Here is a 21,573-nt window from a genome sequence, read left to right as displayed (position 1 = left end):
ATCTCCCAGCGATGTAAGACGTGCTACTTGCTGCCGAGGCGGAGGCTGAGCAGGTGGACCGGGCCTTCAGCAAACCAGGCAGGCTGGATGTGCACACGGTGGAGGAAAATGACCAGAAGACACAAGGCGGGTGACGTCAGAGGGATGAGAGGTCCTGGGCGCGGTGCCGCAAGACAATGGGGCCGAGCATGGGGCGAGAGAACCTTGTTTCTCCGTGGTGATGGGCCCCATCTAACCAGCCTTCCTTCCTGGCTAAGGGAGGCGTTGAGAACAGACAATGCAGACAGGCGGAGGAAGAGAAAGAGTCTGGAGTCCGCAGGAGATGGCAGCGGGGGGGGGGGGGGGGGCGCTGCTGAGCAGCGTTCAAGCATTCGGGAGAGGGGTGAGGTCCGGCTCCACCTAATTTCACTTCCAGGTCTGATCCTTTTGCTACTTATAAAAATGCCTGTCTCCCAAGCGCTTTTCCCCCTACGGCCGTGGGGCTTGAACTCGGGGCTTAGGAGCTGTCCCTGAGCTCTTTCGCACCCAAGGTTAGCACGCTACCCACTTTGAGCCACAGCACTACTTCTGATTTTCTGGTGTTTCATTGGAGATAAGAGTCTCCTGGCCTTTCCTCCCTGGGTTGGCTTTGAACTGAGATCCTCGCATCTTAGCTTCCTTGAGTAGCTAGGGTGACACTCAGCCCACAGCACTGTTTAGGTGAGGTTTACCCTTGGAGTTGCCGTGTCTGGGGTGGGCCTGGTGTCCGTTCTTGGCCAGTGTGAAATGTCTGGGATCACGTCACAGGAATCCACGCCGCCGTGTCTGCCGCTCTCCAGCCAACCCTGCGGGGGGGGGGGGGGGCGGTAGAGAAGGGGAGTACGCTCTCAGTGGCCTCTGCCAACCCTGAAGGATGGTACGGAGAGGGCGGTCTGCTCTTGATCACCTCTGCCGAGAGAACGGATGCCCGAGGCTGAACATCCACGGGCATGTGTGTTTAGCGGTTGACTGCATGTCTGTATTTTACTGGAATATGGGGACTATAGGCATGAGCTCCTGTTGGCAGAAAACTAACAGTGGCCAATGGGATCCGGCAGCCCAGTCCCAACTGGACTTGAGTCAGACACCTGTCAGCTCTTCATGTGAGTTTATCTTCCTCCTGCACCCGGGGCAGGTGCCACCCGCCCCAGCCGGCCAACGCACCTCCCTTACCCCACCCCCCCCCCCGCCCTGGCAGGACAGGAGCCCTGTGGCCTTGTCCCACGCCAGGAGACGGCCAAGGCGAATTTTTCATGCCATTTCTATTCCCATTAAATGATTTTTGTTAACTACAGTCATTTACTGCCACTAGGATTTTGCAGAAGGTTAACAGGACTAATAATAGGGAGGACAGAACACCAAGGAGACGATCTTGAAGGAATAGGATAAAGCATTTGGTCAACATAAAGCCCCTACAGGGCCTTACAGCCTCCAGTGTGATGCCAAGGTCACCTTCAGCCTTCCAGTTGTTCAGAGCCACCCCAGTGGGAACACACACACACACACACACACACACACACACACACACACACACCAGCGATGTGGGCCACACCTCAGCCATCTGATCGTGCCTGTGTGTTGATGTCCTGGCTCATGCTTTCATACATGTGTTTATATTTCAGATCATGCCTTTTGCCTCCGTGAGCCTGACTAACCTGACTCCACATACTTTATCCAGGTTCATCCATTGTACACGGGGAGATATTTAAAAACACTCGCACCAGGGCCTTCCCTCCACTCGGGTGCCTCCGAGCCCTGGGGCGGTTGTGCGTCTGCTTGTGGGCCCGTGGCACAGGAAGTGGGAACCTCGGGCAGCGGGGGCCCACGGGAGAGGGTCAGGACACGGAGCTGCGGACGGCATGGGGCCTCCTGTCTGCTGCGGAGGTTAAGCAAGCCAGGCTGGGTGTGCACACAGCGCAGGGCAAGAACTAGAAAACGCAAGGCTGGTGACGTCAGATGGCGGGGAGGGTTCTGGGGTGTCGGGCCTGGACAAGCGGCTCCTAACCGGCTTCTTGCACGGCTGCGCGCTGGCTGCCTGGTGCTTGCTCACCAGGGGCTGAGCCGGCCCGGGACCTGCGGTCCCTGCGTCTGGAGCCTTGACAGCCTGTGGGCTTCCACGAGGCAGGCCTGGAGCAGAGGGGACTGCAGACTGGGACCCATGTCCTGTCGGGTCCCAGGGCTAGAAGCAAGGGAAACAGGGGTTTTTGTTTTGTTTCCCACTTTGCCGTGGCTTCCGCTGAAAATAAGGAAAGTCTCGGCATTTTAAGAATGTTCTGGTCTATTTATCGCCCTCCATGTGTCGCTTCAGAACAACCCACAACACAGCTTTTGAAAAGTCTTCCTGAGCGTTGTTGAGCTGGGTCTGCCGATGGAACGGAGCGGGTGTGACTTGACGCTGGCTTCCCCGAGGGCCCCGGAGCAGTCGTTGATCTTCTCACGGAGCTCCTGCCGGCTCCCGCGGCGGCGTTGGGCGGCGAGAACGCCGGGCGGGCACCGCTCCGCACGCCGTCTGGATTCCCAACGTCACGGGGGGCGCGTGGGCCGCGGTGTCACACCGCCCGACTCACTTCCTGGCCTCCATCAGAAAGCAGACTCGGGCTCGGCACGCATCACCTCTTTCAAATGTGCGTCACAGGGCCGGGCGCAATGTCGCTTCTCACAAACACGAACGCGCTAGGTAGCGTCAGCGTTGTCTTCGCCATCGCCCTTGGACCTGGCCACGCACACCGTGGGGGGGGGGGGGCACCGCGTGTTTCAGACACTATCCAAGCCGCAGAGCTGAGCTGGGTCATCGCCCGTGGAAGGACTCTCGGATGTCTGAAAGAATCTCAGGTACCTGAAGGAAAATACGCTGTGGAAGAGCCACAGAGCCGCTGCGAACCAGACCCTGCGTGGTCAATTACAGACCCTGGCCAATCACAGAGCTACAAGATGGGGATGGGGACCCCCCCCCAGACCCCCCGCTTGGCTGCCTGGATCTCCCTCCCTGCTCCCCACCGCCAGCGCCCCAGCCCTGTCAGGAGCAGAAATAACGTCAACCGCTGCTTCCAGGTGGCAGGTGCTGGCGTTAGCCTACTGTCTTCATCCACACCACCCTCCCCGCCTCCCTCCGGAACATTCTCTCAGCATGCATTTGCTCCAAGACCGCAGATAGATGTGTCGTGATTAAACTCATTCACAAGCCATGAATTCACACGAAGAGCACCATCAGGCAATAAATAGATTCACTGAACGTTTCCTCTCTGTGGCTCACTTTTCCTCCTGCTGTTCTTGTGTTTGCTCCTTCATTCATAAAACACTGCATCACCCTCCCACCCCCCCCCCACCCCCCAATCCCTGTGCCACAGGATTTGTACTTTCTCTGGAGGTGCAGAGTTCATCCTGAGGTGTCAGTAGACTCTGCGTGAGGACTGTTGGGATACAAGTACATTTCTATGACCTGATACCTGTTTAACTAAAATTAGGGATTATTTTCCGCATAGTGATGTATAGTGATGTCTAATCGAGGCTGTGTGGTGATGATAGTGTAGCCCTGTGGTCAACGCTTTTCTGAGAGACCCCAGTGTCTAGCCACGGGAGCTGTCCCCAGAGCAGGCTGCGCAAAGCCGCTCCGGGCTCCCCACGTGTTACAACTGAGCTCTTGCTATAGTGTGTCGTCATGAAGCAGAATGGGTCTACGGAGTTCAGAGTAGGTGGAATCTTCGTTCTTATATGTGTTTTCATTAAGTAGTTGAACAAAGGGGTTTCCCTTCCACCTCCCAGTTTAGGAGTACGATGCATCTTGCCTGACGGCACCTCTTCCCGCCTTTCCCCACCCCCCCCCCCCACCCCCGCTCCCCGGATCCCAGCCACCCTCCATGCTACCCGGTTCCTAAATGGAATCTTCTAAGACAGGAGCTGCATCAACAACGTGGTTTTACGATGTATAACTAGCCCATTTTCTTCTTTGACATGTTACATGGCCACATATAATTAGGGAAGGAGGAAGATGGCTACTCTTTAGAGAAGTAGTTAATGGATTAGAAAGAAGATCAAATGAGGGGATACAAAAATCTGCCATTCACTCTACGCAACTATCAATTTTCCAAAAGAAGATCACAGATTTTTTTTCAAGCTGAAATCTTTAACAGTCGGTATCTATTAGGCACAGACGAATAAGCTAAACCTTACATGGAAGTCCAGAAACCTGCAGAGAAGCATAGAAAGTGAGTTTATTGGAGTGAACTATGGTTAGAAACCTTACGTGTTTTTAGATTTTCGCTGTTATCCCTTATGTATTTCTTCTCTTTAAATTCTTCCATATTTCAATAACACAAGTCATTTTGTATCCCTTCTCTGAATTTTTAAATAATATTGAATACCCTACATATCAAGAAGCTCTCTATCGGGGCTGGGAATGTAGTGGTAGAGTGCTTGCCTTGTATACATGAAGCCCTGGGTTCGATCCCTCAGCACCACATAAACAGAAAAAGCCAGAAGTGGTGCTGCGGCTCAAGTGGTAGAGTGCTAGCCTTGAGCAGAAAGAAGCTCAGGGACAGTGCTCAGGCCCTGAGTCCAAGCCCCAGGACTGGCAGAAAAACAAAACAAAACAAGAAGTTCTTTATCCCAGGCACTGAACTAAGAGTTCACCAAAACGAAAGAAGGAAAAAGTGATTTTCTATACTTACGGTAGAAGGAAATATTGAAACGATTTGAATTTGCTTAAAGAATCAGAATTGGCCATTTAGTCCTTGTGCCCAGAGCCAGCCCCTGTTGTGATTGTAACACAGTTTCTCACCCTTGGCCAGCAGTTCCGCACATCTTGCAGAAGAGTTCTTCAAAGAACAACATGAGTGAGGCCATGCATGCTGAGAAACTCATTGTAAAATCAAAACAAAACAGGCTCAATATGTAAACACCAATACAAGAAAACATGAGGAATTGTAGCCAAGAAACTTAGAACAAAATATTAACCAAATACATACACTGCTTCTTTTCATGTTCAGGAAGTACGAGGAACTGTAATTTGTTGAAGCCCTTGTTTATGAATGGATTTTCTGCTACTAAGGATTTTTTAATATAATTTTACTGTAATTATTACGGTGTTACAAGGAAGGGCCACCATTTTGTAGTCCAAGTAATGAGCACATTTGTTTTTTTGGATAATATCCCCTCTTCCTTGGTTTTTCTCCAGTTTCTCCCTCCTTTCTCGTAAGGGTTTTTAAAGTAACTTTTGTTCCTGGTTACAAAATTAATATTCATTTTAATAATGTGTGGAGAAAATCAAAACATGTGAATAAGAAAAAAAATTATCTGGGGGGTTTTAGCCTTATTTAAGTTTTCCTAACAAACTTAAAGGTACTACACCTGTGGGCCTTAGGAGTCGTAACTGCATGAAGAAACGTAAAGAGGTGACGTCATGGATTTACCTTGCTATAAAGGGTTACCTCTAACAACCAGGTGTGCAGGGGGCGTTGTCGTCTCTGGGGGAGGCTGGTGGACGGGCGCTCCTAACCTCCTCGGTTCCTACATCCCCGAAGAGGAACTGGGCTTGCAACCTGCAATTGAACCCTCTGTATTCCTAAGCTTCGTGCCCTCTTCCTTCACTGTATTCCAAAGCCGCTTCCTTTTCCTGGAAACTGCACTGACCCTGTGGATGGAGAAGCAGAATGACCGGGTGAACGGCACGGTCCCCCCAGGCTTACGTGGCCCGCGGGGTCCCGGGCCGGTGGCTCTGTGCTCGGTGGGGCAGTGTCTGAGGTGGGATGTAGCTGGCGGACATAGGCCACTGGAATGGCCTTGTAGGCCGTGTCTCGCCCCGGCCCCTTCCGCTCCCGGCTCTCCAGCCGCTGCGCATCCCCTTCCTCCCCACGCACTTCTGCCTCTCCCTGGACCCGCAATGGACAAACACAAGCCCGGGGGATGGGCGTCCCTGCCACCGCGCCCCTGAACACATCCGTCTCCCCCTTAGGCTTTGCAGCACACAGAACCAACTGGGCTAAGAAGATGGCTTGCCACCCAGTTCAGACACCCTAAGGGAGGAGTCAGGTGCTTTGCGTCCTCTGTGCAGATGGAGAGGACCTTCTGTCCACCCGAGCCACTCCGCCCTAGGTGCCCCAGGCTTGCACACGGGCTCCAGGAGACCCAGGCCCGCGTGCCCCTGGGTGTCCCTGGGAGGGCAGGAGTTAGAACCCCGGGGCTGGGGAGGTGGGGCAGGTGTGCGGGGTTCCCCCCCTCCCCCCGCCATGGGCAGCAGAGTGAGTCATGGGGTTCAGAGCCCCCGTGGCCGGAACCGCATGGGGCCGGAGGAGAGGACCAGGAGAGGAGGCCGCATCCTCCAGAACCGCCATTTCCCGTGTGCACAAAGCACCACCAAGCAGCCCAGGCAGGTCCCCGCCCCGCCCCTGGGCTCCCCAGCAGATCCCGCCAAGTTGCCGTGAGGATGAGAACTTCTGTGTGGAAAGCAACTGGCGCCGAGGCCTCTAGAGAAACACACGGCATCCGTGTGGCGGGCCGAGAATGTCTTCCTCGCTTGGCCTCGGTTTCCTAGTTTCCTGAGCACTTGCATGGAAACGCCACGTAGTCGAACGTCTCAAATAGTATTTAGCCCTTTAAAAAGTGTGCGTGCGGAGGTGTGTGCGCTTCACCTGCGAGAACGCGGCTTGCCCTTAGGCAGCCTCCACCTCCCCTTGCCTGGGTTCTTGCTATTTCAAGCGCCTTCGTAGAGAGCAGGTGTGAACCGGCCCCACCCCCTCCCCCTGGGAGCCTGGGTGGTATTCTTGGTTAGTGCAAGAAAAAAGTAATCGGAAGAAAAAGAAAAGGCTAAGCTGTTACCACATTTGTTAACTCTGGCCAGATGCTCATTAGCAACACACTGGAAGCCAAAAATGAAAGATCAGCTTGCAGCTTGGATCCAAAAATAAGGGCCAGGCTCCGTGGAAAACATCGACAGATGCAAGCCAGAATAGGGGAGCCGGCCTTGCCGGTGTCATTCGCAGAGATGCAGCCTGGTGCCCGGTTGCAGGCACCCAGACACTGCTCTGTATCTCGTGCCTCTTGCAGGGCTCCAGCAGGACTGCTCAGTAAGCACCCCCTTCCAAATCACCTGGGGTGTTTGGTAACTATGAGATAACGTAGCTGCATATCAGACACACAGAACAGAGCAGGTACGGGGGCAGAGGAAGGCTTGCTAGGGATCCCAACACACTTGTGGAGCTGAGGAATTCATGCAGGGGCTTCTGCAGAGGAGACGGTTCATCTCTTGCTACATTTCACCAGGCCCTCGTAAAGTCCTGCGAATGACTCGCTATTATGACCACCACCCTACTGTCTTCTGTTGACATCACTAGAGGGTGAGGAGGGCAAGAAGCCAGGTTCTCACCCCTGTCACCTGTCTGCACCCCAGAGCCAGCCATAGACTTTCCTCTTCTGGCCAGCCTTCTAGGTCTTTGGTTTCCATTCAACTGGTTTTGATCTCGAGGTGATTCACCTCTCTCATGAAAAGAATAGAGTTCTCTGGATCCTATGCTTTGACTAAGGGAGCAAGAGCGTGGGCAAGCTATGTGTCCACTTGATTTGGCTTCCAGCTCCAACTCCGTTGCCTTCTAGTTAGAGGAACGTTAGACAAGTCACTTGCCCTTTGAAAAATGGAGACGGTAGCAGGTGAATTTAAAAAATGGAGAAAAGCTAGTGAGGGCAGAGAAAAGGGTGAGGTAGAACCAGCAGGAAGAGTCTAAAATGTGTTCTCAGCTCAGACTGCAATTAGAATGATCTAAGGAGCTTTGAAGTATATTCCTGCAAAGGTATACACACACACACACACACACACACACACACACACACACACACACACACACAGAGCCCCCACTAGGAAATCTGATTCCGTTGGTCTGGTGCAGGGCAGGTCATCAGTGTTAGTGAAAGAGCCGTGGGACAGACATCCGTGCAGCGTCTGTGGATGGGGGGGGGGGGGAGGCGGGGGAGAGGGAGGGTGTACTTCCTTATTAGGGTGCAATGGTGACACCTATGGCTGAAGTGAAATGGATTCTCAATGTTGTTTTGGCTCACATCGTTACGAACACAAACAATAACAAATGCCAGTGCAGATGCAGGGAGGAAAAGGACCGCTTGTCCATTCCCTTATGGCATAACGTGAACCAGCGCAGCCGCTATGGCAAGCAGTGTGGAGAGCTGTCATAAAACGAAAGCCAGAACCACCACTCCAGGCAGCAATCCCACTCCCGGGCATTTGTCTGAAGGAAGGTAAGTCTAGACACAACAAGGCATTTGCGTGTGCGTATAGACTGCAGCACGAATCACAACAGCCAAGCCCTGGAAATAGCCACAATACCATACAGCTGATAAACAGACCAGGAAATGTTTTACATATATACATACACACACATCTACAAAAGAGGATATTATTCACCCATAAAGAAGAGTAAAATTACGTTGTTTGCAGGGAAACGGATGGGAACTGAACCTCATGTGAAGTGAAGCAAGCCAGGCTGAGAAGGACAAACGTCCCATGTCTTCTGTCATATGTGGATACTGAACCTAAAAGATAAACATGGGAAGGACACTAGATGCGTATAACTAAAGAAAGAGAGAGCATGTGTGTAATTGTGGGGACTTTTAGGAGACTCAAGAGCAGGGAGGAAAACAGTCGTGTCAAGGTTGTGAAGGACGGACTGAGATGTCACCATGGCCTGGAGAGGATTCGCAGGGACACCAGCAAGGGCAGGGCTGCGTTTCACACAAGGCCCCAGAACAGCAAAGGAGTCAAGACGCCCAAAGACCCGCCGTTTAATGTTTAGCAACCTGATCCCTGGTTTTGGTCCTGACGCTGTGGTGATAGAAGATGTTAACATGACTGCACCTAAATCTCTAAGTATGTCTTCATTCTCAAAGCAAGAATGACATTTAAGTGACAGGTGTGCTTCTGAAGAAGCAAACAAGAAGCAATTAGCCTGTGAACAACCAGCAGAGAATGAAGTAATCAAGACTGTGTTTGTGTGTGAGCGTGTGTGTGTGTGTGTGTGTGCGCGCGTGTGTTCAGTCTTCTTTTCATGTTTCACCAGCCACTTTTCCATCCGTACCTTAAAGCCCAGTGTGCTCTCGAAGTACACGTGCCTTGGTGCCCGAGAGTTCCATCTGAAGATTCAACGACCGTTCCACAGTTCTACTAGGCTCCCTTTGCTTTCAAGGTGTTCGAAATAACAAGCGTCCACTTAGTAAAAATACATTCTAAATAATATCCCATTAATTTGAAATTTCACGGTGAAATAGTCATAGATCTCAAAGCATGTCCTCATTAGAGGCATAAAAAGTGGTGATAAAACGCCAGCCGTCACGGAGAGTTTTGAGAATCACCGTAACTAAGAAACCACCATAGCTCTTCCGAAGGGATGTAGGACAGACTGAAGGTGCAGGTGCGGCCCCGCTCTGTAGACGAGGCACAGGGCGAGCTCCTCCGAGAGAAGGCAGCACCCGCCACGGGTCAGCAGAGGGCACGTGTCCTGTGTGTGTCGGCTCTCCCCGGGGGAGGCCCAGGCCCTGCCCTCCCCACCGGAGGCCTGGCCCTGGTCCCTCCCAGAGAAGGGGGAAAACACAGGAACATGAGAATCATCTGCAGGTCAGAACTGAAGGTTATCCATGAGCCTATGTCCATTGTTCTATACATCAAAACCAGCATTTGTTTGGTAGGAAATTACCCAGTGTAGACTTTATTTTCATTTAGCTATGATGTTGGTCATGACTACATTAGAATTATTATGTTTTATATTATATAGAATAACATATTATACACATTATACATTACATATCATATTATTGTAATGATATATATATATACTATGGAATGAAATAATATGTAAAACTATAATGGAATAGATAATAGTTTAGATCTTGTATGTTATTTATTCTACATTGTTATATAGCACATATATTCCATTCCATTACTACATTATTATATTAATCCCATGGTATGGGATGGAATCCCATGATGGAATGGGAAATATATAGATATTACTATAGTGGAATATGTATGATATTATGTATTATATAACGATAGTAGATGATCTGACACAGGTGGCTCTGCGTGTCTGGAGATTTGAAGTCTGCGATTAGGTCCGCTGAGGGCCGAGGCGGGGTTGCTTTGGCCTCTGTGGAGGGCGGGGGAAGGGGCCACCTCTGGAAGCAGGTGCGGGGAGCAGAGAGACTACGCGGTACTCATAATCTGACGCGCTGAACTGACACCCCTTTGGACAACTACTTACAAATAATTTATCTTACCTGACAAAAAGAGAAGCAAAATATTCTATGGGTGCATACACAATCTTCCACTTGTATTGACTGACACTGTTTTTATTTTATGATGGCATAGGAGCAATACACTCACATAGAAAGTGTACTTCTTTTTCTTTTTCCCAGTGAGCTTCGCGCACTGCTGGGCAAACACCCCATTCATTCTTCTTTGACGTCTCCCTGGCTAACAGAGTGATCTGAAACTCTCCCGTGACGCTGGGAGAGGCGGGAGGTGCAGCTCCAGGTCGCCAGGAAGAACACAGCCAATGACCCACGTATAGTAAGCTGTAGTATTGGACAGGTTGAGTATATTAACTGCACTTGACCTGTATTATTCTCAACTTAGGATATATTCAGCAGGACATCCCCCCGCTGTCAGCAGAAGTACATCTGCATTTGTGACGGTCCCGCTACAAAAATAGTCAACAGGTACAGATTTGTGGTGGCATCACTTACGATCAGGGCCCGAGCCTGTCTTTGGCTCAGTGGAGATGGAATCAGTGCTTTGGATGACAGGAGCAACTTAAAAATCCTCACCCGAATCATAGTACAAGTAAGCCAGAAAAGCACACAGGGACCTGATTTCACTTGAAGATGAAGAATAGCTCATTTGTGGTAATAATTACTGAGTCTGTGGGTTGTCCCGTTTTAGTGCTTTAGCCCAAGGCACTTCCTGATGAATAAGAAAATGAAGAGACGCAGGCAGTGTGCCTACAATGCAGTACCATCTCCCGTCTGTGGCCAGCCAGGCCTGGCAGTGCCCGGTCACCCCTCACGCTCCGCTGTGGTACTGTGGACTGAGTTGGACCAGTGAGTTCCACTGCCAATGGATCCAAGACTTTTTTCGTCACACAAAAGAAGCTATTCCATGATGTTTTGGCCTTTCATAAGTTCTTTGTCCAATCGTTCTTTGACTGCTTCAGAATTCTTGCCCTTCCACAAGTAAATACAGTTAATAGTATGCTGTTATTTCATAAATCATTATTATATTATTTTTTTTCACTTGCTGCGATAGCAAATGTCACCAATAATTGAACTTGTCCTGAAAGCTCATAATCATTTTTCAACATGCTGAGCTAAAAAAGCTGGCGGGTATGCTAATGTTTGCAAAAGCTTATTTATGCTCTGGACATAGGATTTCTGCAGCATTCACCCATGACTTTGCTATAAATGCGTTATCTGTAGAAAAGTTCTGATGCCCAAGCAATTTTTCTTTCACTTAAGAGACAGCAGAAATTCAGAGCAGCTCACTTCGTTTATTCTCATTCAAAAACAAATGCTGCCATTTCTTCTGTTCATTAAGTTTTGCAAAGCCCATCTTTTCTGCATAGGAGTCGTGGGTGCTTTTGTTATGGTGCCTTCAGGATGAGATTTTTCTGTGCAAGTATTCTTCACTTGAATAGTCCTCCCATCTACCAAAAAGAAAGTACACTCCTATTTTTTTTTTCTTGAAACAATGCTGCCTTGCAGAAGAGTAGGCAGAAGAGGTACAAGTTCAGTTTACAGTGAGCAAAATGGAAGCAAATGCCCGGCGGTACAACGTAACTGCTGTTGTATTCAGTGTCTCAAATACCACGGGAGATGTGGCTTCCCTCACGGAGTGGGTATGGCCTGCACAGAGACACTGCCGGCCGACACTGGCTCTCTGTGGCCAAGAGAAGCTGAAAAGTCAGAAAACTTAAAAAAAAAAAGCTAATCGTTGGTAACTCATTCAAAATTTATGAAAATACCAAATGATCCAACTCCACTCGGATCAAATAAAATGAGCCTGTGGGCTGGGCGCAGCCTCCCGGGTTACAGAAAGACAAGCGGAGGACCTGTGTGTAGGGTCTCTCAGAGCGGAGACATGGCATTATAGGACATCGGAAAGTTCTCCAGCTCCTTGCCCTGCCAAGCCCCGGCCTCTCCCTGAATGCCTGTCCTTCCATTCCGTCACTGGCGGAGATTCAGCGAGGCCTTACCCCTAGGGGAGGCCTTCCTCACGTGCCCTCCCCCACCCCCCATCCAGGGAGAGCCCTCCCTCCACTACTGCCTTGTGTTTCCCTGGACAGAGCACTGGCAACTGTGAACCGAGAGCCCCTGGGAGGCTGGACAGGTGCCGGCACCTCCCCACCCCTGGCCGTAGTTGCAAGGCCTTTACCTGGCATGTAATTAGGGCTCCGAGAGAATGAGTGGGGGAGGCAGGGAAGGAGGGGCAGGTCACCGACGTGGTTACCTCTTGCCTTGCACGTGCTAATCTTTGGTTTCTGGCTGTCCTTCTCTCCTTGGGCATTCTGGCGACTGCCTCCACCTTGAGCCAACCAACAGCGAGTCCCACTGTGGAGAAGCCAATCACAGCGTTAGTGTGGTGACTGCCTCCACCTTCACCCAGTCACCAGCAACTCCCATGCTGGAGAGGCGTAATCATAGCATTAGTGTGGCGGTCCGGGGTGTGTAACTGGAGACAGGCTCCCCTTGAGGGGTGATGGGGAATACAGACTAGACGGCATGGTCGGAGGCAGGGAAGAGGGGAACGGCAACCCAACGTCACAGTCCCTTGGTGGCTCACCTGTTTGTGCTGCAGGCTTCAGCCCCGGTGGCTTTTTGGGACAGGGCCACCGGTGCCTGCGTCCTCCGGAGGGGTGCAGAGCCCTCATAGGATCCACAGCAAGAGGGGGAGAAGCTAGACAGCAGGTGGCCCTGTGAACGTTTCGCACCATTCTCGAGGTGACCCTGATACAAAAAGATTTGATTCCTTCTTATTGCACGCAGTATTAGGAAAGTGATTGTGAATAATGGGCAAATATTTATTCTCTTCCAGGAACATGGGTGACATTTGGAGGTCAAATCTCAGATGAGGTGAGTTGCTCCCTGTCTCCCCTAGGAAGGGGGGTTCAGAACCGGGGGTGGGGATCCGCTGGGGGAGGACCGAAGCACAGGAAACAGGGGAGATTGACCCAAGGGGAATCCCAACGCTGTCTTCTCGCCTGCCGTTTGCACAGGTGGCCTCTTGATGGATAGCCCTTGAGGCAGGTCCACCAATCAGAGAATGAAACCATTTGGGGTGAATTAGTTGTCATTTTGTGACGTCATTCCACTGCTGCTGTTGAGTGCTTCTGATTGGTGGGTTGGTGGATTGATTTACTAATTTTTAGCCCCAACCCAGGTGGCCAGCTGGCCTCAGTTCCCAGGCAATCGTCTCTCGTCTTAGCATCAAACCACTCAAATCACAGACATCCTCTCAGTCCTGGCAGACTGGGCATTGGGTCACTGTGAGCCTCCGTTCCCCCCCTCTTCAAGTTGGAATAGCGATGCTGGCCTTGGGGTTCCATCCCATACTGCGTAGCCCCCCAAGTCTCAGACGCTGCACCAGTGACAGCGGCAGGGATTACGGTCACTAGAACGGCCCCGGGGCCACTGTGTGCAGATTTCTCACAAGGAAATCTCCTCTTGGATGTGTAATGTATGTGAATAAGAGAGAGGGGCAAGGGAGGGAAGAAGGAAGACAGGGAGAGGAAGGGAGGAAGGAAGGAAGGGCAATATCCCGTGTCCTCTGACCTTTCCTGACTGTAAGAGGATGGGGGGTACTGAGTGGGTGCAGAGTGGGACCCCACCCCCGCTGGCACCAACAGCCAGGGCTCTGACCGGTGGCCGTCCCCCCCTCCCCCCCGCACGGTCCTCTAAGCATCCAGGAGAAAGTCAGGAGCTTTGCCATCAGGACAGACCGGCGTGGAGAAGCCACAGAGCCCTCACGGGACTGCAGCTTGTCAGAGAGAGGAGATGGCACGGCGTGGGGTCAGGCCAGAGCGGGGGGCCCAACGGTGCCCCCTCAGAGCCCTGTGAAGGCTCACTGAGGTCCACTCTGCAGAGGACCCAGTCTCCCCGCTCCCCCCACAACCCCCGAGAGAACACGAGGCCGTTGGTGGGCTCTCGGTGCTCTGCCAGGCTGGCGGAAGGATGTCCAGCCATTCCCCGAGCATGACCTTCCTGTGGCCCTTGCAGGTGGCAGAGCGGCTGATGACCATCGCCTACGAGAGCGGCGTCAATCTCTTCGACACGGCGGAGGTCTACGCTGCTGGAAAGTAGGTCTTCTACCTGCCTGCCCCCGCCTGGAAAGGCACCTGAGATGTTCCAGACGTTTCCCAGGGCCGCTGAGACGCGGCTGCCGTCTCGCCCATGCCCGGGGACCCTGCTGCTCCCCTCCAACTCCACCATTAGCCCTGGACACGCTGTCTGCCCTGGCTCTCGCTGGCCATCCACACTGTCCCTGAATGAAACGCGGACCAGAGGGAGGGGTGCAGGAAGGGGGGAGGGCCAGGAGGCCGGGGAGCATGGTCTACACATCTGGGAGCAGAGCTGTGGCCGTGGAGACCAGCAGGCGATCACTGAGTCCAGGAACGAGCGGATGGGTGAACAGCACCCAACACGGGTCCAAGTGGACCACTCACGCGGAGGTCCCCGGGGGCCTAATCATTCACAATGAGGCTTCTCTGGCCGAGGAGGGGGTCTCACCAGGAGGGACCTCAATCTTGGGCCCCCATGGTGGTGTAGGTGCAGAGGAGAGGGGAGGGGAGGGAAGGTGCTTCTGCAGTAGCACTCTCTACCACCCACCCAGCCTCGGGACAGCACTCTGCAGGCCCTCTTTGGGTCTTGCTCCCATGAAGAGTCTGTCACCAGATCCCAAGACATCATCTCAGGCCCAGTGCATCCTGGGAACTTCTGGTCCCATCGTGGGTTCTTTGTTCTCCCTCAGATCATCCAGGAGCCCATATTTTCTGCCTAGATGGTGTGCGGTCTCCTGTGCTCACCACCCCTGCTGACTCGCTCCACACAGTTAGAAAGAACACCTTGACTCTTGGTGGACACCAGGATATTTATACACTGGGTCCGTGATTCGAAGATCACCGAATTGCCAAATGCTTCTGCTGTTTCTCAGTATCAGGCCTGCAGGCGGTCCCCTGCCAGCCTGTCAGGACTTGGCAGGCACTTCTGGAATGCTCTATAGCAGGATTGTGCTGGCACAGGCAGAAAACAGTGGAAAGCACGCTACCAACCCAGAACACTTCTATTTCGGGCTATGCAGGCTCTGAGAGCGCGAGCAAGGAATGGCTCTGGAGTTAGGGTTGGCGCTTGCTGTCCATCCTAAGATATTCTCTGCTTTTCCCCCAGGGCCGAGGTGATTCTGGGCAGCATCATCAAGAAGAAAGGCTGGAGGTACCACCGCTCTACATCACCCTCTGTTTGATTTCTTTTCTTTTCTTTCTTTTTTTTTTTTTTTTAAATGCTGGTCCTGGGGCTTGAACTTAGGGCCCGAGTGCTGTCCTTGAGCTCTTTTGCTCAAGGCTGGTGCTCTACCACTTGAGCCACAGCTCCACTTCTGGCTTTTTTTTATTGATTATTTGGAGACAAGAGTCTCTCAGACTTTCCTGCCCAGGCTGGCTTTGACTTGTGATCCTCAGATCTCAACCTCCTGAGTAGTTAGGATTATAGGCGTGAACCACTGGCACCTTCGCTGTTTGTGGTGTGTTTTTTTAAAATAATTTACCATTGAGTAAACCAAATGAAAAAAATAACATCATATGTGCTTGATCAAAAAGCTGTCAAAAAATGCACTCCTGGTAAAGAAATGCTTCACAATGGTTTAAAAACAAATGTCAGAGTTCATTACCTGCACTCCAAATACTATTGACTGATCATTGGTCACTGTGAAATACTGCAGGCCTGGCCAGCGAAAGAGAGGATTTATGAGCTATTTGTGCATGAAAGAAAGGGACATTTTCATAGCCTCGTGAAGGAAGTGAGCTTCAGGGAGAGAAATATCCATACACAGAGATTTACAACCACCATTCGCTTGATTAACATCTCTGGGTGCAAACAAAAGACTAAACAAGAAGCCACTGGGCTGAGCACTCTGGAGATTGTTAGGCCACACCTGCTGGTATACCCAGGTACTCAGAAAACAGCACCCGTCTTGTTCACTGTGGAGGCCCTATTACCCAGAAACTCAGACTAACACTTCACTACGACCATGCAAGGGTCCCCAAGCAACACCCACCCCATCCATCACCTTCTGTGCCCCGATCTAGCGGCAGTAGGGTGGCTGTAATGTCTCCAGGGCGAGGACAACACCCCATATCACTGTGGGTAACAGTCAGCCTCCCTCCCGCCTGGGAACACTCATACTCTGCCCTCCAGCCTCCAGACTCTGAAGACGCAGTTCCAAGCATTCCTGAGTTAGGCCTTAAACTTGGATTTGCAAATGATTTTACCCTTATATCAGTTCCGTCCAAGAACATTCCCCAGAGCAACTCGATTGCACCCGTAGCAGCCTCTCGATTCAGATGATGTGCCTGGAGCCCTCCAGACACTTCTGACCCTGCAGTCACCTTTCCTGACCTTGAGTGTGACCTTGACAAGGCGACTTGTTCAGGACCACCTGTCCATATCTCATTCCCTCAGAGGATGGGTGGGAGGACCTTCGGTTACAGGTCTTAACACATTTCCCTGAAATGGCATTTCTATTTAATAAGACATTCAAAGAAAATATAGATTGCTAGACTTACTAATTATTATTATGGTTGTTGTTATTAGTATAATTTTTCTGCTCAAGGCTGGTGCTCTACCACTTGAGCCACAGCTCCACTTCTGGCTTTTGTGCCTGGTTAACTGGAGGTAAGAGTCTTGTGGGCTTTTTGGCCACTGGCTGGTTTCAAACCACGCTCCTCAGATCTCCTTCTCCTGAGTAGCTGGGATTACAGGCGTGATCCACAAACACCCAGTTCATCCCACGGTAGTTCTATGGAGTCCGTTCCCACTTGTGAGGTGATGACGGAGACAATCAAGCTTCCGAGCCTCTCGGGTTTCTGGCCCTCCCAGGAAAAATCCCCAGGCCATCGACAGCATCTAAGTGAGTGTCAATGAGTGCTGTTCACTTGAGCTGCTACAGCAATCCACCCACTAAGGCCTTTTCCTTATCCCATGCCCTTCTGATGGAGAACTGTCTCCATTGCCTGCGACTCCCCTCCTCCTGTAGCCTCTCTTTCTAGCATCTGACTCCATACCACAGTCCCAGCTTCTCTTTGCCCTGAACCCTAGGGTGATGTAAATTCACAAGCTGTAGAAATGTGAGTCGGTCCCATAGCATCGCGATGTTCTCACCTTTTCTCTGTCGTCTGTTTGACATGCAGGAGGTCCAGCCTGGTCATAACAACCAAACTCTACTGGGGTGGAAAGTAAGTTCAATACTTTTCATTTTCCCCACTGGGGAGGGAATAACTAGTACTTTGTGCTTTCTTTCCCCCTCTCCTCGACAACTGCTTTACATTTGAGTTATGTTCAAATTAATTGGCTCAGAGAGCGAGCTATGTGTTGTTGCTTTTCTCTCCTCATGCTACAGAAATAGCAGTCTGCCTAGGATTCAGTTTTAGCAAGGTATTCCCAAAGAAATTTAGAGGGGTGGGGGGAAGCATGTGGTCACTTGTTACTAAGTGATTCATGCAGAATGTTCAAATGCCAGTAGCATACTTAGAACCATTTCCAAAATAGAGTTCAGATTTCAGAGGAAGAAAATAAAGCATCAGAGTGGAAGAAAAGCTACTCAAACCTGCCAAAACTCAGAGGCTTCCACGGAATGCAAAGATAAAAATAGCTCGTCTGGCTTTCCTGTGAGTCTCTGATCCTTTCTGCAGAGGGCTCGGAGACAGCTGATCAAAAGGCCCATCTCCTTGGGAGAAGGCAGGGGGCTGTACCTGCACACTCACGTCAGGCCAAAGGGAAGAGAGGTCTGCTCTCCGCTGTGGGATGCAGAGCTGATTGCATAGGACGAGTTGGTTTCTGATGGACTGACTGCTAGGGTTTGAACTTGTGTTTATATTAGCCAGCAAGAACCAGAAGGCTGGCCTTTTGTGACCAACATAAGAAAAGCAGCAAGCCAGTGCAAATGCCAGAGCAACGGCTGGCACTGTGTCTCTCAGGGAACTCTCCAAGGGTGCTGGAATCTTAGCAAAAAAAAAAAAAAAAAAATAGAAATAAGCCACACCTTGTCTACTCGATAGTTGGTAGAGAGTATGTTGTTTTGCTTTAAATAGGAAGCAGGGGCCACTTCTGTCAGAGCCTTCTAATCACAAGGTATATAGCACATATGTATACTCATGCATGTATATTTTATTATTGTTCTTCAGCCTGTTAATTTATGACATAAATGAAGAAGTTGCATTCTAATTCCTGTTGCCATTCCTACAAAAATCAAACAGCAGTGTACCTTGTGAGAAACAGGGATTTCTGTTACCCGTCTTATGACCCACAATACCATTGGTTGATGTGTTTGCAATGGCACACAAAAATTTGCCAATGCTGAATCAGGAAGTTAAACAACCTGGAAGTAAAACAACGAGCAAGAACTCTATCTAGTGCCATTCTGCTTACAACACAGAAATACACTTCTTACAGACACATTCGCACCGGTGAATGGCTATGGCTTCTAGAGAGTCTGCCCAAAGTATTCATGTTAAAGAAGCAATTCATTACTATTTTGTTTTTTGGTTTGGTTTTTTTTTTTTTTTTTTTTTTTTTTTTTTTTTTGGCCAGCCCTGGGGCTTGGACTCAGGGCCTGAGCACTGTCCCTGGCTTCTTTTTGCTCAAGGCTAGCACTCTGCCACTTGAGCCACAGCGCCACTTCTGGCCGTTTTCTGTATATGTGGTGCTGGGGAATTGAACCCAGGGCCTCATGTATACGAGGCAAGCACTCTTGCCACTAGGCCATATCCCCACCCCTTCATTACTATTTTGAAATACAACAGCCACCATTACTTTCTAATTGCCCAGAGCTTAAGAATCGACTGAGAGGGTGAAAGTCTCTATCAATAAGTTTTTGTTTATTTATTTATCTTATTGTTATTAGAAAGTGGATGTACAGAGGGGTTACAGCACATTTCCTTTGGGACAATATCCCCGTTTCTCTCTCTCCCGGGTTTTCCCTCCCATCCCACCTACAAGTCGTATGGCTCATTTTCAAAAGTTTTGTCTTCTTAGCAAACTAAAGAAAAACTTGGCCCATTACATCCTAAAGAAAAATAGTTGTTAAGTTTCTTTGTAAATTTTCTTTGTTAAATTTCTTTTCAAATATGTTTGGGAAGTTTGTATGGGCAATTCCTCCTCCTCCTCCTCCTCTTCCTCCTCCTCCTCTTCCTCCTCCTCCTCCTCCTCCTCCTCCTCCTCCTCCTCCTTCTCCTCCTCCTCCTTCATCTCCTCCTCCTCCTCTTCTTCTCTCCTCCTCCTCTCCTCCTCCTCCTCCTCCTCCTCCTCCTCCTCCTCCTCCTCCTCCTCCTCCTCCTCCTCCTCCTCCATCTCCTCTTCCTCCTTGTGTTCCAAGCATCTGAAGGGGTGAAAGTGTCAGCCAGACTGTACATGGAGGAAGTCCATGGCTAGTCAGCTGTGATCCTAGAGTGGAACGGTAGTCATGGTGTGGTCACAATGCAATGCTTTCATCACATGGGGTCTCGAAAGAAAAAGAAATGCACAATAACCACTCCTGTAGAATTCACCAAGAACAAGGGTATAAAATTAGCCACGCAAGCTAAGTGGCAGCCACTGTTCCTCTACACTTTGAATCGGAACTTTTTTTCAAAAGCACACTCCCAAGTCCCGTCACGAGTTTCTTTCTCCTTGCAGAGCTGAGACGGAAAGAGGGCTGTCGAGGAAGCACATCATTGAAGGTGAGTTCCGCTGCTTGGCTCCCGACTCAAGGGAATCATCCACCAATTAGGTTCAAAACATTTCAGATGAGGAAAGGATTCTATGTGAGAAAGAAGATCCACGGCGAACCAAGATTGGGTACCGCTGCACAGACAGGGTGCACTGAGACCCGGCAGGGCCAGGGGCTACCAGTCCTCTCACACAGCAAATACCAGTACCAGAGTATTCCTGTAAAGCTTTTGCAGTGAGCTCTGGGGATGCGTAGGGAACGTATCATGAAAGCTCACCGTAAGTACACAGTGGGCCGCTTTTGAACCTACAGGGTCGTGTGATACTCATGGATGAGTGATTTCATAAGGATTCAAGATTATTATAACTTTGCATCCATGATGAGTCGTCAGATATAATTTTCTCCTTTCTTAGACATTTTCATTTATGAAATACAAATGTCACCCAAACCAAATGAACCATTTTGGGTAAGCAGGACCGATTCTAGAAAGGTTATTACACTAGTAAGCCAAAGAATAAGGCATACTTTAATTCAACTATGTTCCTAAGGAATATTCCAATTTGTCAGACAAATTAGTTTTACTTATTTACTTCCTTACGAACTTGGTGTAACTTCATTCTTCTAGGAATTCGCCCTTTGTGTTTTAGGCCACGTCGGGCATGGTGGTGAAGGTTTTCAGGAGCTCTTCATGTGGGGTCTGTGTCCCTCCTGGTTGATTGCGCGCGATGCAAATGCTTTCTTCCAGGCTGTTTTGTTGTGATCATTTTTCCAAGACCCTAGTCTGAAAGACAATGCTTAATTTGGGAGGACTTCCTTGACCTATAAACATGACTTAGAAATATCTCAGACAAGCAATAGAAAAAGATCAGTGTTCAATTGTTTCATCTAAAATTAAGACTTTCTATGATCTTAGAATAAACACATACTCACCAAGCACTGGTAGCTCATGCCTATAATCCTAGCTTCTCAGGGGCTGAAATCTGAAGATCACAGTTTGAAGCCAGCCCAGGGAGAAAGTCTGTGAGACTCCTAACTCCAATTAGCCACCAAAAAGACAGAAGTGGAGCTGTGACTCAAATGGTAGAGTGTTAACCTTGAACAAAAACAAAAACAACAAAAAGCTTAGGGATCGCTTCCAGGCTCTGAGTTCAAACCCCAAGACTGGCAGGCATACGTGTGCACGCGTGCACACACACACACGCGCGTGCGTGCACGCACACACATTTTTAGCAATAGTACGTATATCATTCCATTGCTTCCAAAGTCTGGTATTTTTCATTTGCTGAGTTTTTATTATGTTGGTAGGCAAAGGGTTTTGAAATCCAACTCTATCATTTATTAGCTGAGTGACTTTGAACAAGTTCCTTAGAAATCCTCACTAAGCCTCTGTCTCTGATGCTAACATAAGACTACAAAAATCCCTGCCCGTGGAATTGCTGCAGAGGGATTGCAGTCTAATGGTTCGTGTGATGCACTGTGTCCGTGGCATAACGAATGCTTGATATACGTTACCTTTGTCATCGTCATCACCCTGAATCACCTTGACACGTACAGCTGCTAGTCTACACTTTGCAGTAAGTGTCACTGGG

At 50.0% G+C, this 21,573-nt stretch overlaps 1 protein-coding gene across 2 annotated transcripts in view; it reads left to right on the top strand.

The window, feature by feature from the left end:
* The window catches only part of Kcnab1 (potassium voltage-gated channel subfamily A regulatory beta subunit 1), a 213,403-nt gene that overhangs the window by 152,314 nt on the left and 39,516 nt on the right, over positions 1-21,573 (top strand). For both annotated transcript variants that reach the window (XM_048347221.1, XM_048347222.1), the window contains exons 3-7: positions 13,103-13,140; positions 14,284-14,363; positions 15,451-15,495; positions 17,469-17,513; positions 19,951-19,994. In XM_048347221.1, the coding sequence (XP_048203178.1) occupies positions 13,103-13,140; positions 14,284-14,363; positions 15,451-15,495; positions 17,469-17,513; positions 19,951-19,994 (252 nt within the window). The remainder of the gene's footprint in view (positions 1-13,102; positions 13,141-14,283; positions 14,364-15,450; positions 15,496-17,468; positions 17,514-19,950; positions 19,995-21,573) is intronic.

The sequence above is a fragment of the Perognathus longimembris genome, chromosome 5 (assembly GCF_023159225.1).
Source record: "Perognathus longimembris pacificus isolate PPM17 chromosome 5, ASM2315922v1, whole genome shotgun sequence".
NCBI classification, from domain to species: Eukaryota; Metazoa; Chordata; class Mammalia; order Rodentia; family Heteromyidae; genus Perognathus; species Perognathus longimembris.
This window is presented reverse-complemented; position numbering and strand designations above follow the sequence as displayed.